Source organism: Heloderma suspectum, chromosome 17 (genome assembly GCF_057233095.1).
Source record: "Heloderma suspectum isolate Gila_16-S chromosome 17, 16-S_ref, whole genome shotgun sequence".
NCBI classification, from domain to species: Eukaryota; Metazoa; Chordata; class Lepidosauria; order Squamata; family Helodermatidae; genus Heloderma; species Heloderma suspectum.
Window position 1 is genome coordinate 2,116,690 of NC_139474.1, and position 27,568 is coordinate 2,144,257.

The 27,568-nt window shown below is 50.1% G+C and overlaps 2 protein-coding genes across 4 annotated transcripts in view; both read left to right on the forward strand.

Annotated features, from left to right (window-relative positions):
* Positions 1 to 15,821, forward strand: part of LOC146334184 (V-type proton ATPase catalytic subunit A-like) — a 27,442-nt gene extending 11,621 nt beyond the window's left edge. For all 3 annotated transcript variants that reach the window (XM_084823944.1, XM_084823945.1, XM_084823943.1), the window contains exons 4-15: positions 641 to 855; positions 2,153 to 2,290; positions 3,729 to 3,880; positions 5,029 to 5,191; positions 6,803 to 6,911; positions 7,546 to 7,668; positions 9,070 to 9,184; positions 9,610 to 9,673; positions 9,761 to 9,964; positions 13,869 to 13,963; positions 15,045 to 15,216; positions 15,449 to 15,821. In XM_084823944.1, the coding sequence (XP_084680070.1) occupies positions 641 to 855; positions 2,153 to 2,290; positions 3,729 to 3,880; positions 5,029 to 5,191; positions 6,803 to 6,911; positions 7,546 to 7,668; positions 9,070 to 9,184; positions 9,610 to 9,673; positions 9,761 to 9,964; positions 13,869 to 13,963; positions 15,045 to 15,216; positions 15,449 to 15,541 (1,643 nt within the window). In that variant the 3' untranslated portion in view covers positions 15,542 to 15,821. The remainder of the gene's footprint in view (positions 1 to 640; positions 856 to 2,152; positions 2,291 to 3,728; positions 3,881 to 5,028; positions 5,192 to 6,802; positions 6,912 to 7,545; positions 7,669 to 9,069; positions 9,185 to 9,609; positions 9,674 to 9,760; positions 9,965 to 13,868; positions 13,964 to 15,044; positions 15,217 to 15,448) is intronic.
* A 4,806-nt stretch (positions 15,822 to 20,627) lies between these two features.
* On the forward strand, positions 20,628 to 25,173 carry LOC146334185 (lens fiber membrane intrinsic protein-like). Its single transcript, XM_084823988.1, has 4 exons — positions 20,628 to 20,802; positions 23,332 to 23,475; positions 24,681 to 24,815; positions 25,106 to 25,173. Exons 1-4 carry the CDS (start codon positions 20,628 to 20,630, stop codon positions 25,171 to 25,173), a joined length of 522 nt encoding a protein of 173 aa, XP_084680114.1.
* Positions 25,174 to 27,568: the final 2,395 nt, after the last annotated feature.

Consider the following 27,568-nt stretch of genomic DNA (forward strand, 5'->3'; position numbering starts at 1 on the left):
TAAAGGGCCTGCAAACTTCCATGAGTGAGCAATCTTAATAGCAGGATAAAAGCTCCATGTGAAGAAGCCCATGATGATGTATAGTTGGACACCTACCTTTTGATCCTCCCAGGCTTTTTATCCCTGAACGGTTTTTAACTTCCACTGGCATTGATTTTAGCACTACCCTTTAAACTGCAGTTTTATTAGTTACTGTTATATTGTGTTTTTGTTTTTGTTGTAAATCACCTTGAAAACATATGGTATTTTTTATAATTGGTATAAACATTTTAAAGAGTACATATAAATAGATAAATATTGCACAGAAAATATCCAGCCATTGCTTACAGCTGTTGTGAAGGTTCTGATTATTTTTCCAAAAAGGTAATGCTTCAGTTGCGGGGCCTTCATGAGGCTAGTGAAGATGGTATGTGGGAGCATTCATGCGTATACATGCACAAGGTAGACATAAACGCCGGAGCAGCCATTTCAGGTTTCTCTTCTTGTTCACCCAGGCCCCCTCTCCACCCAGGACACAATTTTCCCCCAACGCCTCCCATCTCCCAACTGGGAACCCCATTCTCTTCTCCTTCTGCCCTCTCCTTGCTCCCAAGGCCCCCTATTTTCTCAGTCAAGGGTTTTTCCTGAGCCATTGCCACAGCGGGGGTTTGTGTGGGGGACCCTGTGCTGCGCACTGGCAAGCCACTCTCGGTGGAGCTTGGCCCAGGCATCATGGGTTCCATCTTTGACGGGATCCAGCGCCCCCTGAAGGACATCACGGAGTTGACCAAGAGCATCTACATCCCCCGGGGCATCAACATCTCCGCCTTGTCCAGGGAGCTCAAATGGGACTTCAGCCCGAGCTCCAACATCCGGGTAAAAGCCAGACAAACAATCCAGCTGATGGTAGTTTGGGATGCACAAGCCATTTGGGCTCAGCTTCTGTTGTACAGAACTGTGCCACAACATCCACCACAGGGAAAGCCACCTTTTGAATCCAGTTTTCAAAGCGTTTATTATATCGCGTGCTTCCTCCACGTAGCTCAGGGTTCTTCGCCCCTCCCATTTTACCCTCACAACAACCCTGTGAGGTAGGGCTGAGTGTTGGTGGGCTTTATGGCTTAGTGGGGTTTTGAACCCAGGGCTCCACAATCCTATTCCAACATCTTAACCAACCCAGTGGCCTACAGTGGGTGTTTATGCCATTGTTTGAATTACATGTAGACTTATGTTAATTTGTCTACATTAAAAATTACACCCTGGTGCTTATCAGTTATCCAAATGCCTTTATACTCGTTGGCCAGAACCCTGGAAAGTTAGTTCCTTGTTGAGCAACTGGGCACCAAAATAGTGCTGTGTCTTCTACCTTGTATCTCCAAAAATAAAGGGCTAAAAATTGACTTGAAAAAAGGAATGCTGAAAATTAAGGGAAAGGACTTTGAATCCGCATTGTGGAGTGCGGGGCTGGCCCCTACAGCACTACTAATTTCAGTGGGTATTCCCCACGGAGTCAGCCTCTTGCTCCATCTCGCCCTTGGAAGGCCTTCTGTCTGTCCCATCAGCCAGCACAGCTAGGCTGGTGAAGACTAGGGAGAGGGCCTTTTCTGTGGTGGCCCCACGCTCTGTGGAATTCCCTCCCTAGTGACCTCCGCCATGCCCCCTCTTTCATGAGCTTCCGTCGGGCTTTGAAAACCTGGGTGTTCAGGCAGGCATTTGGGTTGGGTTAGGGTTTTTGTTGTTGTTGGGTGTGTGTTTTTTAGAGTAATGTTGTTTGTTCAGTTGATTATGAAAATTTGTTGTATTTCGTGTTGTTATGTGTATTGTACGCTGCCTAGAGTGGCCAGGTAGCCAGCCAGATGGGCAGCTAATAAATCTAATTTCTTTTTTTTCTTTTTTTAAACCCAGTATTATTGACACTGACTGGCAACAGCGGCTCTCCAGGGTTTCAGGCAGGAAATTTTCCTGCCCTACCTGGAGATGCCTGGAATCAAACCTGGGACCTTCTGCCTGCAGTGCAGGTGCTCTACCACTGAGCTATGGCCTGTCCCTCTAACTAGGGCCCCTCCCTCTGTAATTGTGTGGGCACACCCAGCCTCCATCTTGGGTCTGTTTTCATGTCGAGATCCTCTTATACTTCTTACTGTTCCTGTTCCTCTCTTCCCCTTGTCTTTAGCTTGGAAGCCATTTAACCGGTGGGGATATTTATGGCGTGGTTCGTGAAAACTCCCTCATCAAGCATATGATCATGGTGCCACCCCGGTGCCGGGGCACGGTCACCCACATCGCTCCAGCTGGGAACTACGATGTGTCAGTAGGTGTTGTGTCTGCAGAGGGGAGGATCAGCAGGAGGGAGGTCCAGGTCACTAGCAAATAATGGTCCACACAGGGCCTCCCGTTTCCATGACTCAGAGCTATGATCAGGCATGGAACCCATTCCCTAGGGAGGCGGCGGGCTCTCCCACACCAGAGGCATTCAAGACGAGGCTGGACAGCCACCCGTCGGGGATGCTCTGACTTGGATTCCTGCATTGAACAGGGGGTTGGACTCGAGGGTCTTACAGGCCCCTTCCAACCCTCTGATTCTATGGTTCCATGATTTTATGTATGAGAATTTAGTTGCAGTTCATAAATCATTCAAACTTGCCCCACTCAGTATTCTGAACACAAATGCAAGTGCATTTTTTTAAGTTCGCAAATTCCCAAACTTGTGACCACATGAGAAAAATGCGTATTTGAAAATTTCGCATTTTAAAATGCGGATGTTTAAAAAAAATTCCTGTTTTAGTCAATGGGAGCAGGGGAGAAAGTGCACACTTTTGAAAAATGTGCACAAAGTGTGCCCTATTCCCATTCAAACGGAAAGAGAAGCCGGTCACAAACAAGAACGTGAGCAACATGAACCGAGCTGAGAAGTGGAGTTCAGAGAATCTTGGCCATCTCAAGCATCCCTGGTTCTCCCGTCCCTAGCCCAGAACATGGAGCCAGGTGCGCTGGAAAGAGAGATGCCTCGCTTCCTCCTACCCACTCAGGAGGAACATCCTCTTGGACACCTTTTATGTAGGTCTGCAATATTTCGTTGATTAAAATCTTCTTATCGCCTAAATAGTCCCCCCCCACACATTAATCAGGCAACCCATTTAGATGATGATGAGGATGTTGTAATATTACGTATACGACAGACAGGTGGAATCTTAGGAGCATCATCCGCACCCCAACTACCTGCGCGTCTCTTCTACAGTGCCTGCCACCGTCACACCCAAAAAACCAGAAAGCTGCTTTTTCCCTTTCAAAACTATCCTATTGCTCATATCCAGATTTAACTGATGAATGAATTGGCTAAAACTCAGGTAATTAATTGACTAAGAGTTCTGTAAACAGAAAACAAACCTAGTTTTGAGCCAGACAATGGAGATCCTGAATTTTTTCTAGCCTATTTTCATGCTGGTTGCCCTCTACCCTCCCTTTTCTAATATTATTATTATTTATTGGTGTAGCAAAAGTGTCTTTTATATAGTGTTTTAGAGCATTTAGTGCACTTCACATACGTTACTTCAGTAATCCTTACAACACCCCTGTAAGGCAGGATGTTACTATTATCCCCACATGGCGAAAGGAAGAGAGCCTGCCTAAGATCGTCTAGTGGATTATTTGGGCTGAGATGAGATTTGAACTGACAACGCCCCAGAAATCACCTCCTCCACACAGCCACTAGGCTACAGCCACTCTCCCCTGCCTCTTTCTCCCCAAAGGATGTGGTCCTGGAGCTGGATTTTGAGGGGGCGAAGGAGAAGCTCACGATGGTGCAGGTGTGGCCTGTCCGGCAGATCCGTCCCGTCTCTGAGAAGCTCCCGGCTAACCACCCGCTGCTCACTGGCCAGAGGGTCCTGGATGCCCTCTTCCCGTAAGCCCTGCTTTCCCGAATCGGCTGTGAGGAGGTGGAGGACAGCAGGGCGGATGCCACGAGGACTGCCACTTTGGGTTTCCCTGCAGCCAGGGCTGGCCAGCCACCAAGGCCAACTAGGCAACCTCCTACAGTGCCAGGGGCTCCTGGCTCAGCTATTTCCATGCCTTGGACAAGGCGCCACTTTCAATGCTTTCAATATATCCACTTTTTCAGTGTGGCTGTTCAGACAACACGCTAACCCACACTCAGTGGTTGAGTGTGGGCTGTTATTGAACCATGGGTTGTTTGTTGAACCGTGGGTTAGTGTTTTGTCTGAATGTCCGCAGGGTGGCTTGTTAACCATGCAGTACGGCTTATTTTCTCAAGCAAGCCACCTTGAGAGCCCATGGCTTGTTGTTGGGTTGTTCAAGGTGGTTAACAAGCCACCCTGCATGGTTAACAAGCCACCCTGCAGAAAATGTCCTGGGTTCAGACAACACACTAACCCATGGTTCAACAAACAACCCACACTCAACCACTGAGTGTGTTGCCTGAACAGCCCCAGTGTGTGCATAAGGTAAAATGGGGAATCTGATACTTTAAGATATAAAAACAATGTAAGAACAATATAAAATAATGATTAACTGATTAATTAAAACATTACAACAGAAACAATGATAAAACAGAGCAGTGTCCCAGTCCATTACAAGTCAGGGAAAGCCTGTGTAAATAAATATGTCTTCAAGCAGTGTTTAAAGTTCACCACTGTTTCTGCCTCTCGAACCACATGTGGGAGAGCATTCCAGGGGGTGGCGCCACTACCGAGAAGGCCTGTTTACATGCTGTTCCCTGGCGACACTGTTGGTTGCAGAATGACCGAAAAGGCTGCTCGGAAGATCTCGGGGGACGACTGGGTGTCTGTAGCGGAAGGCCAGGTCGTATTGTAGAGCCCCGGACAACATTCATGGTTCTTTTGTTCCAGCAACACTGGCCTTCTAGACGTTGTGGTGGGTGTACAACAACTGAGCCACTCTCTCAAAGGGTCCAGATTCTCCTTGTGTTGATATATTCCATCCTCACTAGGCCCCAGACCACCTTGATGTAGCGTTGGGAGGCTGGGCTGCTAGTCTCTCTCCCCATCCTCATCTCCTGCCCTCTTCTCCCAGGTGCGTTCAAGGTGGGACCACAGCCATCCCCGGAGCCTTTGGCTGTGGTAAGACTGTCATTTCCCAGTCACTCTCCAAGTATTCCAACAGTGATGTCATTATCTACGTGGGCTGCGGCGAGCGGGGCAACGAGATGTCAGAGGTGCTGAGGGACTTCCCTGAGGTGAGAGGTGCAGGGGTGTGGGAGGGCAGCTCTCTGTGATGGGGGAGCTCGGGTGGTCCTGCATCCATGGCCCAAGCATACTCAGAGTTCTGTATTCCTTTATGGCTGTGGCGGGGAACGTCTTCCAGCCCAAGGGCCAAATCCAGTTTCAGAGAAGCACTCAGGTGCCGCATTCCAGTGGGGGTGGGGGGCAAAGGGGGTGGGTCCAAAAATACCAGCCCATTGTAGCTTAAAGCTCTTAGGAGGGGCATTTCAAGCTTTTAAAACAGGGGGAAAATGTGCAAAAGCACAGGAAACGACCAAGCAATTGGTGGTTGGAGGGAAGGGGCAGACGTGGACCCCAGAAGGACCGGATCAAAAAGACATTTCTCCAGCCTCTGTGTTACTATGATTAAGGGAACAGTAGGAGAGAACTTTAAAGTTCTTACTGAATTTGTATCTTGAGAGTCGTAAAACATTTGTATCTTTTCCTTGACAATTTTGCACAGTTTGGCCAAGCCCCCAGACCTCACCACGGCGAGATTATTCTCAATTCTTTCCATATTAAAATAACCATGACTCCGCTCCGTTAAACATCGTTTTGGAAGTTTCCCTTTCTCCCTTTTATCTGGTTTTAACAAGTCAAGAAAAATTGCCTTGGAAATGAATTAATTCTATCTTGCCCAACAGCCAAAGCTCTCCGGGTGGTTCACAACAATTTTGTGCACTGGGCGGTTCACAAAATGCAGCACGTAACATATGAAGTTGCTGTGCAATAAGATGGATCTCTGGTTGAGCCCACTGTTGCCCGTTCTGACTGTCAGCGATTCTCCAGGGTGTCGCTCAAGAGTCTTTCCCAGCCCCACCGCTGCCTGAAATCCTTTGCACTGGAGATGCTGCTGGGGATTGAACCCGGGGCCTTCTGTGTGCAACGCCTGTGCCCTGCCGCTGAGCTGGGGCCCCACTGCATAGCTTGTCTAAGGGCATCTCTACACCAGCCTAAAATCCTGCGTTTAAAACGGGGCTTTCTGCTTCTGCTTTAAGTGCAGGATCACAACGACTCCCTTTACATGTGCTTCCTTCTCCCCCAGCCCTTCCCCCTCCTTCTCCCCGTATCTGAGTCTCCCGTTATCTTTCATTGATCCCAGTCCTCTTCTTGCCACTTTTCCTCTTTTCACGGAGGAAACTGAAGTGGAACACAATGGGGTAATTTGATAGCTCATGACCTGCGATCTGTTTAAAAACGGGACAGAGGGCATTTAGTGCAGGAGGCGCCCTGGAGGCTCACGGCGTCACGTCAAGAGCCCGCAAACGTCCGCGAAGGAGCCCTCTCAATCGCAGGATAAAAGCTCGGTGGGAAGGAGCCCTCAATCTCTAGCTCCCATGCCTATGCGGCAGGAGTGCAGAGCCAGAGCAACTTGGGAGAAGCTTTCAGGGGCCACATTCCAGTCAGGAAGCCACCAAACCACTGGGGGTTGGGGGAAAGGGGGCGTGGCTGTCTGGGGAATCCAGGGGGCAGGATTGAGACCCTAGGAGAGCTGGATTTGGCCCCTGGGCCTGAGCATCAGCACCCCTTATCCACCCTTCCTCCATCTCGTCTGCAGCCATGTTGCTTGCTCCCATCTCTCTTAGCTCACTATGGAAGTGGACGGCAAGACAGAGAGCATCATGAAGCGCACCTCGCTCGTCGCCAATACGTCCAACATGCCCGTGGCAGCTCGGGAGGCCTCCATTTACACAGGTGAAGCAACCTTTTTCTTGTCCAGCTCTAGGCAGATCCAGCTCCCTGGGATCCAAAGAACCACAGCATTAGTTCCATACACCCAGAGGGAGGCCTCAAACTTGCATTTCTCTAGCAGCAGCCGCCTTGCCTGGTTCTGTTCCCCACCAATGGGAACTTTCACAAGCAGTCTGTAATCTGGAACAGTTGCTTAGTTGCTTTACATTCAGTAGTTCTTTGGCCCAGAGAGCCCGTTCCCCCACAGGTGCCCCACCCAGGTTGAGCTCATTCACGGTAAGCTCATTCAAGGCACAGCTCATTCACCCAGCTCATTCACGGTAAGCCAGGATTTACTGTGTAAGACCAGGGATCCTGGCTTACTGTTCTGTGCGAATGCGGCCATTGTCTGTGGGAAACAGGATGCTGGGCTAGACGATTCTTTGGTCTGATGCAACAGAGCTCACCTTACGATCCTGCATTTAGGGTAGAGAAGAGGTTTTCTTCTCAGTTAGATTGGCTAATGTTATAATTGTGGAAGATATCTCATTTCCTCTGCTATTGGCACACAGCCTGCTCTTCTGCTTCTGCCATTTGCTCTTCAGAGGGATGCAATGCCTCTTTCTTCTTTTCCCTCTTCTGTCTACCCCACAACCAGGAATCACCCTCTCAGAGTACTTCCGTGACATGGGATACCACGTCAGCATGATGGCCGACTCCACCTCCCGCTGGGCTGAGGCACTCCGTGAGATCTCTGGGCGTTTGGCTGAAATGCCTGCAGGTAATCCTCTTTGCTTTTCAAGGTTTCCTGGTGATCATGGGAGAAGGGATACTTTCCCCCAATTCTTAGCCCTTGCTTTATGGCAGGGCGATCTCTGACCCCTCTGCCATCTCTTCTGTCCTGTCCTGTACGTGCGTGCGTATTTAAACATTAAACTTTTTTTAAAAATTCAACCTCCTCACTCCAAAGCTTAAGGCAACTGAGGCTATGCACTTGCTAGGGAGCAAGACCCATTGACCACAGTGGGAGTAACATCTGAGTAAACCTGTACAGGATTGTGTGCTGTGACCACGTATTTAAAATTCACAATAATTCTTTTAAATGAAGAAAGCCACCAAAACATGAAATCTATAAATAGATTTACTGACAGTGAATACACCTTCCAGCATTTCACAGATGGAAAGCCCCTTGGACACTCCGGTCCTGCTCCATTCTTACACCCGGGCTCATGCCTGAGGTGTGCATGCATGCATATAAACATGCCCTCCGCCTGCTGCACGGCAAGCTGACCCTAGCGATTTGCTTTTTACGAAATGGAAGGAAGATCTCCTGTCGGATATGGTCTGCCCTCTCCTTATAGAATAGCTTCAGCTTTAACACATTCAGTGACACCATTGACTGCCTGCTGAGACCGTCCTGGGAGCAGGGGGTCGGGGGAAGAGCAGGAGGGAAGCAGCCATGCCTGGGCATTTTGTGTCTGTCAGGAGAGGGGCCTGAAACCTGAAGACTTCCCAGGCGCACGTGGGAACAGTGGCAACATTTCCAGAAGGCAGCTCTAACTTCTCCCCAGAAGGCCAGAGTGGGGTAGTGATGGAGCAGGGACTGGGTGTGGGAAACAGGGATATTCCTAGGCCGACAGCTACAGCCACAGGGTACGCAGGCAAGACCCCAAGCCAAAGGAATGGAGGAGTCAGCCTTTTTGAAGAAACCTCATCCAGGACAAAGGCTGAGGTCAGCAAGGAAGGAAGACGAGGCCAGCTCTAGAGCAGGGGTGCACAGCCTGCCACCTGGGGGCTGCATGCAGCCCTCCAAAGCCTTTACTGCAGTCCCCCAAGGGTGCCCTGACCCCCCCTACCACCACAGCCAAATTCCGTCCCTGGCCAATTTCCCCACTACTTGTACTCTCCTCTCCCTCCCCCAGAGATCCCCACACAGATCTCTTTTCCCGGCCAAGCAGGAGGTGGCATCGGCCATCATGCTGACATGATATCCAGTAAGGGAAGAGTCACCTGTGTCAGGATCGCTGGTGTACACGCAGCCCTGACCCTGCATCACATGCAGCACTCGGGGCGGCTGAAAAGATCATGCAGCCCAGCCAAGGGGGTGCTCTGATGTAGGTGAGAGAGGTCTTCCTTTGCTGGCCCTATTGGGAATCGCTGACCTTGTCCTTTCAAATTGCAGACAGCGGGTATCCGGCGTACTTGGGGGCCCGCCTGGCCTCCTTCTATGAACGGGCCGGACGTGTCAAGTGCCTGGGCAGTCCGGAGCGGGAGGGCAGCGTGAGCATCGTCGGAGCGTAAGTCTGGTGGCCTCCTTTTCCCACCACTGTGTCTACCTGCGAGGGTGTGACTGGGGAGAGGAGCCAGGGAAGGTGCCAGCAGGGCTGCTGAACCCATTGAAGATCTTCGAGCAGATTAAACTGTCTCGCTTTCAAGCAATTAGTTGATTGCATTTACATATTTCAACACCTTGCTGAAGGCTGATGACAGACAAGTTTTTATTGAGTGAAAGAACTTCACTCAATAAAAAACAGTTTTTTTAGGCTTTTATAAGCAGATAAGGGGCAGCTCCTGATAACGGCCTAGAGATCTATTTCGTAGACACCTATTTGCTTCACGTGCGGTGCGAAGGTGGCCACGGCTAGCTGGCAACCAGCAGCAGGATTAGAGCGTCGGCTGTGCCCCGGCAGAGATTCAGCTTTTCTTTCTGTGTGACTCCTAGGGTGTCCCCTCCTGGTGGCGACTTCTCTGACCCGGTGACCTCAGCAACCCTGGGGATCGTCCAGGTGAGTCTCCCGCAGTGCTGCCAACTCCTCAGCACTGCCCAGCACGGTCCAGCCGGCCCCTCACTCCCCTTCTGGTCGCAATTCCAGGTCTTCTGGGGCCTGGACAAGAAGCTGGCTCAGCGGAAGCACTTCCCATCCGTGAACTGGCTGATCAGCTACAGCAAGTACATGCGGGCCCTGGACGAACACTACGAGCGGCACTACCCGGAGTTTGTCTCCCTGCGCACCAAGGCCAAGGAGATCCTGCAGGAGGAGGAAGACCTGGCCGAGATCGTCCAGCTGGTGGGGAAGGTGAGGAGCAAGGGCCCTGGTGCCTCCTGTTAGCAAGCCAGTTCGCAGAGGAACGCAAAAAGGCAGAACAGAATGAGTGTTTACCAGCCCCACGTATGCGCAAAAGGCCAAAGAGAGAGAGAGAGAGAGAGAGAGAGAGAGATTGAAATCACACCAGTTGTTTCCTGGGCCAAATTCAAGGTGTTGGTTTTGACCTTTAAAACCCTATATGGTTCCAGCCCAGCCTCTCTCAAGGAGCGCCTCCAGCAGCACCAGACAGGCCGCTCAACAAGATCAGCCTCGGATGGCCTTCTCTCCATCCCATCAGCCAGGACAGCTAGGCTGGTGAGGACGAGGGAGAGGGCCATCTCTGTGGTGGCCCCCGCTCTGTGGAACTCCCTCCCTAGGGAACTCTGTCATGCCCCCTCTTTAATGAGCTTCCGCCACGCATTAAAAACGTGGTTGTTCAGGCAGGCATTTGGGGTCGGTTAGGGTATTTTAGAAAATGTTTTTACTGTAGAATTTTATTGTTTTAGACTGTTTTATTATATACTTTGTACATCGCCCAGAGTGGCTGGGTGACCAGCCAGATGGGCGATTAATAAATTTAATTTAAAAAAATACATTTATTTAGTGAAGAAATAAAAACAGCTTTAGTCACAGGTATTCTTACATATACAAATGCCGGCACAGCGTAGGGTTTGAAGAGAGTTCGTTCAGTCCGATTTGTGTCCCTTTACACAGGCAGGAGCAAGAGGGAGCAAGTCATGTGCTCCCAGCAATGGAGGAAGGTCAGAGAGAGAGGCGGGGGGTGTGGGGGAAGGGGAGGAGCAGGAAGCCAAGCCAAAGGCCTGTCCAGCCCAGCATTCTGTCAGTAGTGGCCTGGGGGCCAAATTCTAGGGTGCCACTGCCCAGGAGCCCCCCAAATGACCATCCCTGAGCATGGCAGGTGATGAAGACATCAGAGCAGCTGAAGAAAACTCCATTTTATGCCTGTCATCATGGTGCTATGTTTTAAGAGTGTTTAAAATGTGAAATTAGAGGTGTTTTTTATATCAGAATTGGCAAACACATATAAAGAAAACAGAAGCAGTTGTAAATCATGGTGGTGTGCGGGTGGGGAACGTTAGCTGTGTATTTCACAAACAAAGCAATACCCATGGCCATCTAAACAGGATGCCCATGTGGTCATTAAGTCCAGGGCCTAAAATTACACCGCTGTGCCACTGCATTCTGTCAGCACGGTGGTCAACCTCTGGGAAGCCCACAAACAGAACAGGGGTGCGACGGCACCCTCCCACTCATTTGTTTCTTTACTGAGTAGCAGAAGATCATTGATTTCATTCATGAATTTTTTGGATTTTCATCATTCCTATTTGTTGAGGCCTTGGGCCTTGCGTTGCTGTAACTTTGGTGTTTCTCACCCAAATGGACATGACGTGCTGTGCCTTGAAGGGAACGTCCCTGTTCCAGGGATCAGACCCTATTTCAGTGAGACAGGGACAAGGGTGCCTGTTTTATAGGTAATTTTAAAAGTTTAAAAGGTCACAAAGATACAAATGAACATAGTATTTAAAAATCCTAGGTGCTTGCAAATCCTCAAGGGGATTTTGAATGCTCTAGTCAAGGGCTTAGCAGGAAGCCCCAGTGATGTTCCCAAGCCTTCAGAGAAAGACGCTTTTACAATCCCAGAATTCTTAGAAAACTTCTCAACCCAACCTGAGTTTAAAAAGACAAAGGCTATTACAAATCTGTCTAGCTGAGCTCTACCGCTACTCTGCTCTTTCCCTCCTCTTTAGTGTCATGGTGACAAGTTCTGATGCAGTTAAGCAGCCTTCCCCAGCCAGATGCCTGCCAGATGAACTGGACTACAGCTTCCAGCATCCCCAGCCAGGCATCTAGTCCAACACATCTGGAGGGCACCAGGTTGGGGATGTCTGCAATAAATACCTGTTGTAATTTGCACCGAACACCAGAAGCAACTGGGAAGAAGTAAGAGAAATCCTTCTTCCTAGGTGTCCCACATTGGGGTGGAAGGCATGAGGCAAGAGCAGTTGGCTCGGGGCCTAGACTTACTCGCATTCACACAGCCCTCAGTTCTGCAATCCAAAATAACCATGAATATTGATGTAACATCAACTGACCATCCTGGCCTGTTAACCAGTTGTCTGCCTAACACTCCACTCTGGTCAGTCAGCACCGCTCTGCCTCAGCAGTGAAGTGTCTTGGGCTGGCCCTGCTAAGGCGGGAGTCTGGGGCGTCTGTGAGCAAGGTGCTGGTGCCCGTGGTGGGCAGAAATGGATAGATTTAGGAGGAAAGGGGAAGAAACTGAGCATATGTGGTCAGAATTGCCTGCCTTCAGAATGAGGGGAACCCAAAAGACTTCACTTCCCAGTTGGCTGCAAATAGAAAAATGCTGTGAGCACAGGCTACCCCCAGGCTTCTCAGCTTTCCTTCTGGGTTTTTTAAATGGGGCGTAAGCTTAGGCCCTCTTGGCTGCCATGTTGTGCAGAAAGAGCCAAAGGATGATATATCCACAGGTCCTGGCACAACTCATTGGGATGACGGGGAGACTGAGCAGAGGCCCTGGTGTCACCACAGTGTGGAGAAAACTAGAATTTAGATGGAGAGCCTTCGAACTGGGGTCTCCCAGCCTTCGAACTGGGAATTCCCCATGAAATTCAGAAATGGTTCTGTTCAGCTGAAGGCTTCTTGGTAGCTGCTTCCCAGTACCCATTTGGCCTGTGTGACCAATGCCACCTTTGGACCCAGAACTGACAACTCACCCACAGGTCACAGTCCCCTACCAGGCACCAGAATGGTTGGATGGAGCTGGCAGATTGTGCCGCGTCATCCATGGACCCAGTGAGGTGCTTTACCAGGGGGTAAAGCTTCTCTCTCTCTGGGTATGCAAGGCAGGACAGCAGGGGACTCTGGCCCTGGAAATGTGGGATGGGTGCCGGTGTGGAGCGCGGAACTGTGCTAGGAAAGAGCCTTGAAGAATGACATTCAAGCCACTCAGGCCCTGCCTTATTCTCAGGGCTGAGACCCACAAGTGTGCTGGACGCCCAAGCAGAAAGAATGAAGAATTGTTGCCCGAGCTCCCAGGCAAGTGTAGGGTTCAAAACAAAGGGTCCAAAGGACCCAATGGCTCGAAACAAAGGGAATAATAGTTTGGGGAATGGGAAATAAACAGCCCAAGGGGGTTCCTGCTCCTTGACTGACTGACATCTGGCTGTCTAGATCGAGTTGTACAACAAGTATTCAACCCAAAAGGCATCCTTAAGGTCATCCAGGTGGTATCTGGACCTGTTGACTGGTCTAGGAGGTGGGGTGCTTCAGGGGTGGCCAAAGGTCTCAGGACCAGCCAGTCTGAAGGGACCCTCGTGGCCTGGCAATCAGGCAAGCACCTGCATGTTTCTCTAGTTCCAGAGAGCAGCTCCCTTCAGTCACATCAATGGAAGACGCACAGGCACCAGCCTTCCCCAGCCTCGTGCCTTCCGGATGTGCTGGACTACAACCCCCAGCATCTGGCTGGGGATGCTGGGAGTTGTAGTCCAATCCATCTGCAAGGCTGACATCCACACTGTGGGTCCTGCTGCTCTGCAGCTGTCCAGGCCATTAAAGATGCTCCTTGCGGCTTCCCCATGCCGCTCCCTCCGGCACCAAAATGGATTCTTGAGCCAAGGTGTCAGGGCGATGCCCGTTAAACACATAGCACAGAATGCATGTGTCTAGAGAGCCAGCATGACTGAGCTCTTATGTAAAACCACAGAGCCCCCCTCCCCTATTACAGGAAGAAGTGAAATATGTAATCTCTGGGCCTGTTTGAGCCTCTTGGGTGAGAAGTTAAGATGCTTATTTCCCCCCCTGCCCCCGCCCCCCCCCCCGTTCTTCTGGCACTGCCCCCAATGTTTTTGCCCAGGCCTCTCTCGCTGAAACTGACAAGATCACCCTTGAGGTGGCCAAGCTGATCAAAGATGACTTCTTGCAGCAAAATGGCTACTCCTCCTATGACCGGTAAGCCCAAAGTTTGGACCTCTCTGCCCAGGCCCTGCTCAGTTCTATATGGCTTGTGTCAACAAAGTCCTGAAACAGGTGCTGTGGACCTCTGCAGTGGTGCCAGGCCCGCTGTGCCTGCTGTGCCCGGGTGTGAGAGCAGCCCATCGGAGCAAGGGTGAATGCGTAAACCTGGGCAGTAGCAGGAGACGTATTTATTTCTAAAACTCTTTGATCACCCTTCTAGTGCAAATTGCAGGAGAGTAGCCCCTATGGCAGCAGCAAGAACAAAAGTTGCTAGCGTGGCTGAGTTGTTACTTCTCTGTAATTAGTAGAAATGGAATTAGAGTGGAGGTTCCACACAGCATTTTAATATGTGTTAAACAGCAAGTCCTTCCCCATGGCCAAGAGCCTTCTATAAGGTCTGCTCATGAGTAAGTCCTGTTCAGCAAAGCTCCTTCCCAATGTCGCTTACACATTTGGGGGCTGGGGCAGGGGGGAACCTCTCTGTTTTATTTCCTTGGATTGTTTTTCCTTTCCATTTTTAAATGACAAAAGAGCATGAGAGAAAATGTCATTTTTCTCACTTGGCAGCCAGAGCAGTATGCTGCGGTAGGTGAGGGCGTGCTTGCCACACAGAGCACCCCAGCTAAATCCAAGACCTTTCACAGGCTCTGTGGACTCAGGTTTACTTGCTCTTCTGTGACCCGGTTCGCACAGTGAAAACAAGCCACCGTGGCGTATTTAAGCTTCTTTAAGTCCCAATGGCTTGATAAAATTGGCAGCACGTGCCAGGGGCCATTAGCTTTGTCATGTCATCTGAACCTGGGCAACATGGCTTGTTTGAAGGGGAAACAACCCTCAGATATCCCATGGCTTGCTGTTGGGTTATTTCAGGGTTGTTTCACCCTCAAACAAGCCATGCCACCTGGGTTTGGACGACACGATAAGATGCACCCAGGCGAGTAATTAGACTAATGGTGCCCAGCTTGCACCGGCACACGCCGACAATTTAAACAAGCGTAAGCCATGGTAGCTTGTCCGGGCATGCAAACTGGCCCTGAGTGGGTCTTCTGCTGTCCCATGCCTTGCCCCGTTCCAGGTTCTGCCCTTTCTACAAGACAGTGGGAATGCTCCAAAACATGATTGCCTTCTATGAGCTGGCCCGCCATGCGGTGGAGTCTACGGCGCAGTCTGAGCACAAGATCACGTGGGCTACCATACGTGAGAACCTGGGAAACATCATGTACAAGCTAAGCTCCATGAAGTTCCAGGTAAGGGGCCTTGTCTTCATAGTGACCCACAACAAGTGGGTCACGAGGGGCAACAAGGAAGTGGCGGTCAACTGATCTGTTGACGCTTCGGTCTTTAGGCTTTCATTATATTTACACCTCTCCTTCCTTCCTTCCTTCCTTCCTACCTTCCTTCCTTCCTTCCTTCCTTCCTAGGAGCAACAACATCTGTCAAGCTTGTCACTCATACATCCTCCTTTCTTTCTCTACCTAGGATCCAGTAAAGGATGGGGAGGCAAAGATCAAAGCTAACTATACCCAGCTTAATGAGGAAATGCAGAATGCATTCCGCAACTTGGAGGACTGAAAGGAGAATGGGACACCTTGAGTGATTTGGAGAAGATGTTGCCTGTTCAGGGGTTTTGCACGAGCCCTGATGAAACCCTCCTTGCCAAGGGCTCCTTCTTCAAGTTTTATGTTTGGCAAGGGGCTGACAACATCACATACTGTTTACAAACAGCCGCATGTTGGTTTTGTGGAAGTTGTAAGATTGCAAGCCCCCCTCCCCCCCCCGGTTCAGACCTTTGTACCTGGGCTCCCAGTAATTCTAAGTTGCACATCCTGAATAAATTTGAATTCAGTTGTCTATCCTTGTTTACGTTTGCGTAGTCTATAATAATAAAAGAGGATGTCTGTCCGTCACCACCCTAGCTCCAAGACTGTGAAACCTAGGCACCTGAAACTTGGCAGGCATGTTTAGGGGACCCTAGGAGTGTGCACCTCAAGGTTATTTTATGTTTTAATTGCATTAATCAATTTAATTGATTTAAACGTGTCCAGTGTGTCTGTGGTCGAGACCTGCAATAACATCTTCAGCCACTAGGGACAGACTTCCCTGAGCAGCACATCGCTTTGCAGTCCATCCAGTTTGAAGCCAGGGGAGATTGAGAGGCCGAGGGGCCGAGTGGTAGGCCTGCATGCTCCCTCCTGCTCTGGGGCAGCCCCTGCTCAGAGAAATGGAGAGGGCAGACCCCTCCCTTAAGGGGCTACACCCAGGGGTGCCAACAAGCAGGGCTTCACTCAGATGCAGAGGGCACAACATGTCTAATTCTGACAGATGCAGAAGTTTGCTTGCAGCTTTCTCTGGATCCATGTAAGGGCCATTCCCACTTATGCAAAGCCAGGTCCGTTCACTAGTTCATAAGAGAAGAAGAGCCCTGCTAGGTTGGATTAAGAGTCCACCTAGGCCAGCTCCCTGTTTGTAACAGTGGCCAACCAGGTGGTCTGGTGGGAGGCCCACAATCAGGGCACAAAGGCAACAGCAGCAGCACCCCCTCCTGTTTGTCCCGGAGCAACTAGTATAAGAAGGTAGTCTGCTGCTGAACAAGGAAGCTCCATGCTTAGCTGTCATGGCTGATAGCTGCCAATAGCCCTGACAACCATGAATTTATCTACATCCAGGGCCGGCCCCGCTATTAGGCAGAGTGAGGCAGTCGCCTCAGGCAGCAGATGCTGGGAGGGGGCAGCAAGGTGTTGGAGGAGAGATATGAGTGCGAGCGGCCTGCCCTGTGCTCCCTAAGCTAGCCTGACGCCTTCAGGTGCAGTGGAGGGCACGGTTCCGTTGTCAGTGCTGAAGAAACAGTCCAGCTGGCTTGGTGCATGGGGCAGAAGAGGGCACCATCTTGTTCTTTGCCTTAGGCAGCAAAATGTCTTGTGCCGGCCCTGCCTAACTCTTCATAAGAACAGCGGAGACCCCCTGGCGCTGGATCAGAGTGAGGTGGGTCCCCCTAGCCCAGCATCCTGTTTCTAACAGCAGCCACCCAGATGGCTCCAGGAAGCCTCCAGCCAAGGGAAGGAGGCAACGGCCCGTCTCTGGTACTTGTTGCCCAGAGGCACAAAGCTGGCACCTTTGCCTTTCTTCACTCGGGCGCAACAGGGGACGCCACTGTGCACACCAACATTGCACCGGGGCGCTGTTTCCCGCAGCCTGCGCTTTGAGGAAATGAGGGAGGATGTGCATTAGCGTGCCGCAGCATGCACTGATCAGAAGTCGGTGTGCCACGGAGAGCTGGATCCAGGGGCCGAGTGGTCGATGTGGAAGTGCAGGCGGTCTTTGCGACCGTCCCCATCGCCACGCTGCCAAGGACAGTCCAAATGTCCAGGCAGCTGTGTGGGTCCAGATCAGTAAACCAGTCCTAGCAGTGTCCTTCTCCACCAGGAGCAGGTCCCTGGCAAAGCTAATGGGTCTGAGTGGCCCATTCCAGACCAAGCCACCCCCAAATGCTTTGCATTACAACACAGAACAACGGGGAAAATTCATTTCCACCCCGCTGCTGTGAGGATTGCAGCTATGCTCAGACGGAAGAAGGAATGTTGAGGCGGGTGGCGGAGGACGTCAGAGCCCTGCTAATAAAAAGGTGCTGGTGCTGTGTCCCTGCGGGCCCTGGCGCCGCAATACTGCTGCCGGGCCCACTAACACCTAAGGGGGAAATTTGGGAGGTGCTATTTCTGTCATCCACCCTCTTTCCTTTGTCTTTGTTTCCATCCGTCATACCTACTTAGGTGTGTGTATGTCTGCTCCCATTCAATAGGTAGTTCTGGGTTCTACCATGTCCTTACCCAATTCCTGCTTTACTTGTTCCCTGCGAAGCGTATCCTTCTTTGCTGTCCCTCCCCTTTTATTATTGCCCCCACCATCTGACAAAATGCTAAACCAGTAATTCTCAAATCAGTGTGCTGGGGCCATAACAATACCTTTAATGTGCCTTAAATTAATTCACTCATTCACTTCTTGCAGGCTACCTGCAGCAGAATGACACCTCACAGCAGAGGCTGCCTGCTGTGTCTCTGGATGAATCACCGTTCTGTACTTTTCTCTTTCCAATTCAAACAGTGACTCAAGCAGAGACAAAAAGGGAGGATTCTACTGGAGGTGGGGAGTTTTTACACACTGTAAAATTTAGGTTTAAGAGTGAAGCGTGCTTCTCATTTTAACTCAGGGAGCGGGGAAGGGAAACAGTGCGCCTCAGCTATAAGATTTGGGAAATGCTGTTCTTCAAACAATGTGGTAACTGATCCCTGTGAGGTCATGGAGATGGGGAGGTAACGGTCATAGGATATGCCTGTTTCGCTTATTCCCATCACAAGAGAAAGCCCCCACCCCTGTTGTTCAGCCCCCTCCCTGATCCTGCATCAGCAAAACCATGAGAGGGAACGTGCAGTCCGTGGCGACCAGTGGGTGCGAGATGCTTCCATGCTATTGTAAGCTTGTCATCTATCAGACAATGTGGCAGAGGGAGCGACTCTATAAAAATCCATCTTTTCAGCACTTTTGCTCCTCATTTGCTTCCATGGAAGAGAGAATAGAGCAAGTGAAAGAGAAAGAAAATAAAGTTCGCAGGGACAACAACAGCTTCTGGATTGTAAAACTGGGTTTCTTTCCTGGATAATGGTCAACCCAAGGATTGTGCACTGAAGGTAAGCTAGAATCAGGCTTGTTTTGAAGCGGGGATCACTGCATCTGAGCTCCGGGCTCTGTTTTCACTGCCAAAGCCCAGTCATAATAGCAAGAAAACATACAGTTCTCAATGGGCCGAAAATAGTTCTGCGTGTGAGCAGTGAGCAAGTTGCAGTTGCCCAGACCTAACAGTTGTTGAGCTGGCTGTGCGTTCTATGTGCACTGGGCTGTTGCACAGCACGGGGCATATCTAGCAGAAATCGGTGGGTCCTGGACACTCTCCGCCACGTGAGTTCCTTCCGCTTTGTTCACGACATCCCACTGGCAGATGAACTAACAGCCTCTCGTTAAAATAACAAGAATCCTGGTCCACCTTTCTGAGTGCAACATCCTTCCAGAATTCACAGTGTGTGCAAAACTGAACCTGGACCTCTGTTCAGAACAGAGTGAGCCTTGCATTCAGAGCTCTGGGGTGCTTCCAGTCGAAGCTTTTATGGTGCCTGCACCCTGACCCGGCCACAGAATGTTACAGGGGGTCGAGATGGTGCTTTCTTCCACTCATAGCCCTCCCATGTTTTCCCACCCCTTCTTCCTTCCTTTTTCTTACCACAGAAAATCCATCGAGGAGAAAAAGTCAGAACAGCTGCACAAGAGGCCTTCTGGTTGGTAGTGCTAGGAGCTCTGTGTCTGGAAACAGCCCTTTCCTACCTCCATTGCTAGTTTGAAAGAATCCTCTGGCTAATGAGATTTGGCGTTCTGCACTGGCATTTTTTTGCGGTAGTGGAAACTCATTTCTACACCCGCTGGCCAGTTAACCATTCCATGCCTGTGCATGGCCCAGCCCTGTCCAGTTTACGGGCATCTTCCTGTTTGTGCCGGGTTTCCGCACATCTTTCCTCAGGGCTGTGCATCTGCGACTGAGTTATTATCAGGAAATGCAATTCCCAAATTGTGTGTGTGTGATTCTTATCATAGTAATTTCTGTTGTGATTATGGCGTCAGGCTGTGTGAGTATCATGGGCTTCTATGGCTTGCCTGTGGACACCTGCTACCCCTCTCCAAATTCCGCGTGCTGGGAGTTTCATAGGTTACTTTTCGGTTCTTGCAAGGAAGAATCAAGGTTCTGGCACTACTCCCATGACCAGTAGTGACCAGCCCTGTACTCATTCTGTGATTTCAAGCACAGGTGGCTGGGAGATCTGAATGTGGTACCAGCTTCCTGAGAAACTCAACTTTTGCCAAAAATAAATAGCAAGTTTCTAGCTCTTATACCTCTGAAGATATCCTTCAATGCATTGCCTGGTCAACTCTCAGAAGCCAGACGCTGGGATCTTCAGTGTGGCGCCTGTGGAATTCAGTGTGCCTTTGGGGCTCTCTGACCAGCCTCATTTTTATTTTATTTCCTAAGATTCTTTTCAAATTAAAACATTGTTTTTAATTGGAAGGCTGGCATGCTGCAAAGTGCAGTTCTGCCCTCCAGCGCCATCTTTGTCTGGGTTCCAAAGAGTCGTTTTGTGTTTCAGAGCTCAGCCCCTACCTCTGCCTTCTACTCAGGTTCTTGGGCCAGTTACTTTTATGTTAGTCTCCCATGTTTGCCTTCTGAGGAATGAGTGTTCTGGGACTGGACATGGCTACCATGGTGGTAGCCATTTTGTGAGAGTGCCCATGACATTCTATCAAAATTTCAAAGGTGCCCACTGACCCAAAAAGGTTGGTTACCCCTGAGTCAGAGACACATGATTCTTTGAATACAAATCAGAAATTGGGGACAGATAGACAGATAGATATTAAAACCGGGAAATGTGTTTGGTATGTTTTAACTTACACAGCACTCAGAATTCAGGCTTTTTGCTCTTGCAGATTTAAATCCTGGTGATAACTCTTCTCTTCCCCCCTCCACGCTGGTGCGGGCCTGTCCCAGGCATATCCTTCCCCTCTGGTCCTTCCGCAGGAGGAGGGACGCCCTCCTGAGCCCCAGATCAGCGAGTGGTCAGTGATGTTTGGCTTGATGGGAGGGGGACTGCTATGTGCAGTCTCCGGCCTGGTCCTCCTCATCGTTGCCACAGCGACGGACTTCTGGATGCAGTACCGCTACTCGGGCAGCCTGAACAACCAAGGTCTCTGGAGGTTCTGTGTGGGAAGCAAATGCCACCCCCATACCATCACCCTAGGTGAGGGGGCGCTTTGGGGCTGAAGAATTCAATTATTTTTGAATGCCAGTCAGCTTTAAAAGGTTCGTGTATTTATTTATTGCATTTAGAACCCCAACTCTCTCAAACCCCAGAAGTTCTCAAGGCATCTCAGCATATATAAAATAAACAACGAATGTATCATAAACTATGAAAAATACAATGCAAAGAACAAGCAATGCCCAAAATCAGATAAAATGGCAATATCAAATTGAAGTAAAAGCACCGGGGGGGGGGGGAAATCAGTGTTTTTAGGTCCTTTCTAAAAGAGATGGGAGAAGGATCCGGCCTGACAGAGCCACAGAGAGAGAGGGCGTTCCGCAGGCGAGACGCCACGACTGAGAAGACACCGTTCCCCACAGTGGTGCGGCGAGGTAACTTCAGCTCTCTGGGTGTTCCTTCGGGATGTGGGGCCCTGGCCGTTGGCCCTCGGCTGCACCACCGATTCCTCGTGACCACCCACCTCACTTCCACGGGTGGGGGAGATTTCTTAAGGAAGAGCTGCAGTTCAAACACATCCAGCCACATTTACTATTCGAACAGGCAGGCAGTTATGGGGTGGAAGGCAGCAGCCCTGGTGTGAATTTTGTGCTCTGCCCATAAATGTGCAGTCACATGCAGGAATCAAGATGCCACCCACCCACCTGATCTACTAGAGATTCAGCTGAAATCTGAGAGTCTGATGCATGCTAAGAACATCAGAGGAGCCCTGCTGGGTCAGACCGAGGGTCCATCCACTCCAGCATTCTGTTCGCACAGTGGCCAACCTGCTGTCGCAGTGTCCACAAGCAGGACACGACTGCAACAGCACCCTCCTGCCCATGTTCCCCAGCAACTGGTGTACATAGGCTCACTGCCTCTGGTACGGTGTTCATGCGCACAAGCAAAGTTTTACAGGGCACCTCAACATCTCCCCCAAAGGAGAAACTAGGGCAGTGAGTTACAAGGGACCCAGTCCATTCGGACGATTGGAACATGTGAACTTTCCCACTCCTGAACAAGAACACATGATATTAGAAGTAATCTCCTTCCTCCTGCGATTTTACGTTTGTTGGTTTCTTTGTTTTACAAACTCTGCATGCTAAGAACATCAGAGGAGCCCTGCTGGGTCAGACCAAGGCTCCATCCACTCATTTAAAAAGAAACCAGCATAAAATATATACAATTCCTCTGTGAGCTAATAAAATATCAAGAGCAAGTCATTTCATTTATTTAAACATTATAATCTGCCAGTTCAGAAGATCCGAGATGGCTTACCGTTAAGAAAACAATTTGATTATCAGTAACAAGCCATCTAATAAATGCAACAATTTGGAAAACAGGGTTTCATATAAATACATTGTCATCATCTTCTCAGAATAGGGGACTTCCTGAATCCGGTTGGGCGGGTTGCCCAGTGTCCTGACACTGGGGAGCTGTGGGGCAGTACTTGGCAAGCTGGTGAGTGGAGCCTGAGATGGCAGGGGCGGAGCCTAGTAGGAGCAGAGGATGGCGCCTGGTGGGTGAGGGGAGGAGTTTGGCTAAGGGGTGGTGCCAAGGGTGGGATTCAGGGGGGGCCCAGCCAACCTAATTACGTGAAACGGCAGATCCAGCCTACCAATTATTATCATCCTGGGAGCTAAATATTTAATCTTTCACTTCTGTTAATTTAATAGAAAACAATAGAAATACTTAGAAAATAACATTGAATTAGTCGTACTCCATCTGTAAAATAATGGGTAACTTTTTCTAGCCTGCCTTCTCACGATTCCTCTGCAGCCACTTGACTTCCACTAATTTAAACATCATGATAATGTTTATTCCTTAAACAAACCGAAACAGATACTATATTGCTCAAGTATATTTTGAAATGCTGGAACATTCTCTGAGTTTATATACAAATACTTATACTGAGTTTATAAACAAATACTTGATAATATGCTTGGTACATGATATTAATGAATGTAGCATTAGGAGGTGTACCAACCCAGTGCCCTCTGGATGTGTTAGACTACAACTTTCAGCATCCTCCAGCTGGGAGTTGTAATCGAACACATCTGGAGGGCACCAGGTCAGGGGAGGCAGTGTCCAATTAGGAGGGGTCAGTCCCGCAGTGAGAAGTGGGATGTTCCAAGCTACTCCCTCATTTCATCCGAGAAATGTTGGAGGGTCTGCTAAGATCACCCCCGAAGCCCACACATCGGATTTTTTTGGCTGTATGTTAAACTAACCCTTCTAAAGAAGGGTTCCTTCTTTGAAAAGGCAGAGTCTGCTATGTTTTGTAGCGGAGGGATGGCATTTAATGCACAGGCACGGGTGGGTGGGCAAAAGCTCTCAAGCCAAGCATAAAATGAGCTGGTTCTGGTCCTTTACTCTGAGATTTTATTCCTCCCCTGGAGAGCTTGGGAAGGAGGAAACTCAAATCCTGAACCTCCAGTCCAAATCTGGAGAGCAAGCATCCATCCCGCCCCCCCTTGAGCCAGCCCAGTTCTCCAGGGCACTCCTTCTCACGGTGCCTTGCTCCCTGCACAGCCTTCTGGGACGCCACCCGGGCCTTCATGCTCCTGTCCATCCTCTCCTCCTTGGCTGGGGTCATCTGGGGGCTCACCGCCTACTCCAACAGCAGCACCCGCTCCACCCGCACTCGCTCTGCAGGGATCACACTCTTGATCGCAGGTATGTGCAGCAGGTCAGATGGACAAATCTGTCAATTTTGGTTTCTCTCAAGTTCTCATTTTCTCCTTCTTAAATTCCGTTCGTCTTGGACTTTGAGAATTTATCAAAGTTTGGTTCATCCCAAACATTGAGATTTTTTAAAAAAGTTTGCCTGAAAATACATAAGGATTTTTGCACATTTTCCCTAATACATGCATCTTTGCCTAATATGCACATTTTTTGCTAGCAATATAATGCATTTTCCCATTATAAGCATTTCTGTAGGCATTTTTTGATTGGAGAACTCAATTGCAAAATTTGGACAAGGGCAAATTTCAGAGGTTAATTGAGTTTCAGTATGTATAGTGGTTCGAAAGTACGAAATTAGGTTTTTCTTCCCCTTTCCCAGCAGCAGGTTGGAAGGAGGGCTCCAAGCTGGGTGAGTTGCTAGCCTGTGCTTCTCATGATACCTTGAGGACTAGCAGCTGAAACCTTAACTAGGGCTGCAGTCTTAAAACACCCTTTCTAGGGAGAAGCCCCACTGAACATAGTGGGACTTACTTCTGAGTGAACATGCCTAGGATTGCACTGTTAACTTTTCCTGTGTCATAACAAAAATATACATCAATGTATAAATACCATGTATGGTAAAATATTAGACACCATGAGAAAAATCTACCACACATCTAGCTAAAACTGTTGGCGTTCATCGACCATCAACCAAGGCATGCGATCTTCCTGCCACATTTCTTTCTGATGGCTAGCAACCATCCCGTTCATGTCACTTTAATTATTTAACCTGCAAGGTTATCATCATAATTCTCAGGTAAGACAAAAAATGCAGGTTAATGTAAAAGTTCTACTCACAGTCCAGAACAGAAACGTCATCCCACTGCATAGGAGTACCTGGACAATCCACTAACTGGGCTTCCATGGAGTTGTGTCTAGTTCCTGGCCAGCCAGCACAAATCTTGCAAGTGACGAACTTACCGCTGAGCGGTGGTACCTCTACGGTGAGGAGAACCTGGAGGCAGACCATGGACAGTTCTTAAAAATTCGCCCTGTGGTGTCTCTGCCTCCAGTAACCCCCCAGATCTGTTCTTTCAAGAATTCCACTTTCTGTTCAGTAGGCTGAAGAAGCAAATAATCCAGGGACCGTTTCTGATAAATTGGAGCTGCTGGAGTGTATGGAATCCCATACTCTGCTCCTCCCAATCTCACCCCAGGTCTCTTTGCCTTGCTGGGAGTTGCGGTGTACACAGGAGTGACGGTGAACTTCTATGGAAAGCGCTATGCTGAGTGGCGTTTCTCCTGGTCCTACATTCTGGGCTGGATTGCGGTCATCCTTACCATCTCGGCAGGTACCTGGGCCCTCCATCCCTGCCTGGATCAAAGCCACCCTTGTGCGCCGGGCCCTCCATTTCCCAGGTTGAGAGCGCTCAGGCAGGGTCTCTCTGGCCCTATGGCCTCCCAAGCCAAACCATCTCTCTTGGATCCTAAGTTATGACCTTTCCTACTTCACCAAAGGGAACACCCAACGTTCCTGGGGCCTTTTCAGCCCCCAGGTCTGGGGTCATTGTCCCTCCACCCTGCCATCTCGTCTCCATTTCCCTACTGTCTTGGTTCATGGGTTCTCCCATTCTCTCCTCAGGTGTGTTCCACATCTGTGCTGCCCCCAGGAATTCATCCCCTGATGGATCTAATGTGGCAAGCGGTTGACTCCTCACCACCCAGCACGCTGGCCCAGCGCCATCCTGTTCAGATGCCTGACACTCCCGCTCACACATCTGGGGCCTCCCGGTCATCGCAACGCCCCTCCCCAGCTCCTTTCAGGATTCACTAAACAAACAGCCCATCAGGAACGCTTCTGATGAGACACCAGCAGGGAAAGGAATGGACGAGTCCAGCTCTTTTTTGTGATAGTGGTCAAAGTCAGATTGAATCATGCAGCTCTTTTGTAACGAGGAACCAGATTTTTCCATGGCCCTAGCAAGACACCCAAAGAGAGTTTCTTGTTGAGCCTCCTACGATCCCCCTGCTTTTCCCCATAAACTCTCCCCGCTGCTGTCCCCGCTCCCAGGTGACGTTCTAATACAGCCTCCCTGCTCTTTCCTCCCCGGTCCTACAGGAAGGAGGCTGGGCAAAAAAATATGCCGCTGGATGGGGAGTAAATAAATGTGATGCAACCATGCTGCATTCTCATCACTGGCCCGAGATGCTGCTGGTTCTGTCCCCAGACCTTTCCCCTCCCTCTGCTTGCTTGTAGGGTGGCCAGATGCAAGCGAGGACAGTGGGGCTCCTGCAGCTTTAACAGCGGTGCAGAAAGGGGGATTTCAGCAGCTGTCCCTTGTGATGCAGACGACACCAGCTGAAAGTCCCCCTTCAACACAACTGTGGAACCTGCGGGGCCCTGCTGCCTTTTTGCATCTGGCCACCCTAGCATGAGTTACGTTTTTGTGACACCACAAATCCACTAGAGGGCAGCAGCTACCAAGCTGGGGGGAGAGAGAGAGAGACCGAGACCCAGCGTCTCCACAAACCTCTGTCTAACTAACACGTAAATAGTCTGTTTGCACCTTAAAGCTTAACACATTTGTTAGGGTGTGAGCTTTCGTGGACTGGACTCTATTGTATGAAAGCTTACGCCACAGCAAATGTGTTAGGCTTTAGGGTGCCACAAGATTCTGGGTTTTTAGCAGCTACGGACTGACGCGGCCACCCCTCGGGCCACTTACGCGTTACGGTGATAATGGTTTTCCTCTGGGCTGCTTTGGCCACCTCATATTATCATCAGTGTGGTGCAGTGGCTGGAGTGTTGGACTGGGAGCCGGGAGATCCGGGTTCCAGTCCCCGCTCGGCCACGGAAGCTCCCTGGGTGACTTTGGGCCAGTCACAGACTCTCAGCCCAGCCCACCTCACAGGGTTGTTGTTGTGAGGATAAAATGGGGGAGGAGGAGGAGGGCTATGTATACCGCCTTGTGTTCCTTAGAGGAAAAAGGGCGGGATATAAATGCAATAAAAAAATAAAATCATAACATGTCCTCTGATCCTTGCAAGTTTTGTCCCCATCCAAGGACCACAGCCCTCCCACTGCGTACCTTTGTTACAGAACTTTCCAGATTAGGGAACACCTCTTGGTGAGAGATGGTCCCTTTGTGCAGAGGGGTCCTCAGTGTGGTTTTCACTGTAGCGAAAGGGACAGAGGGAAACTTACAGTCCATGCAACACTTAGAGTCGCTGCCAGCATAATGCTGCTGGAGGCTGGTGGTGCTGATGTCGGCGGGGCGGTGAATCCGCTCCAGGGTTCAGTCAGAACTCCACAGGAGCTATACAAGCACCTTGGAGAGCGCCTGTAGAGTTCTGACTGGTTCTGACGGAAATCCAGAGTGGATTCGCCGCCCCACTGATATCAGAGACACCAGCTTCCACTGCATAATGCATAGATCATATTGAGTTCTGGCTCAGCCAGCCAATAAGGCCTGCTGGGCATATGGCCTTTTCAGCCCTAATGCCTCTCCCCATTTGGTGGTATTCCGAAGCTAATGCTCCCTTCCGGTCAGCAGTTAACATTAGGAGGACCCTGCTGGCGAAGATCAAGCAAGCCTCCATCTCGTCCAGCACTCTGCTTCCTAGAGCAGCCAGACAGATGTTTCAGGGATGTCTGCTAGCAAGGCATGGAGGCTGCAGCCCTTCCCTTCTCCCCGCCCACAGCAACTGGAACAGAACCCAGGGGTTCACTGGCTCCAGTGGTGCCCCGGGACCAAGCCCCACCCCCCGACCACCCAGAGAGTGGCAAGTGGAGAAGCAAATTCCATTTTCTTCCTGTAGTGCTACGACTGAGCTGAAAATGCAAAATGGCACAAGCTCAGAGTATTTTCTTAAAAACCAGTTTGGCAAACAGTTCGTTGCTGCTGTTCTAACATACCAGGGACGCAGAAGCTGTTTTAAAGGAATGGCGGTTGGCGTGGGGGAAGAGAAATGTCACTTGTGAGCTTCACAACTGAAGTAAGGCACATGGCCATCTGAAGGGCTCCCCCATAAAACCATTGCGCCCAGGATCTAAAACTACCTAGCTGCACCGCTGACTGGCTCTGAACATGGAGGTTCCATTTAG

What these genes read in the sequence shown, in the direction of transcription:
- LOC146334185 (XM_084823988.1), top strand. Translation starts at nt 20,628, where the DNA reads ATGTTTGGCTTGATGGGAGGGGGACTGCTATGTGCAGTCTCCGGCCTG. An exon ending in CCCCCATACCATCACCCTAG is followed by an intron (nt 20,803 to 23,331) that starts GTGAGGGGGCGC and finishes CTCCCTGCACAG; the next exon opens with CCTTCTGGGACGCCACCCGG. An exon ending in CATCCTTACCATCTCGGCAG is followed by an intron (nt 24,816 to 25,105) that starts GTACCTGGGCCC and finishes TTCTCTCCTCAG; the next exon opens with GTGTGTTCCACATCTGTGCT.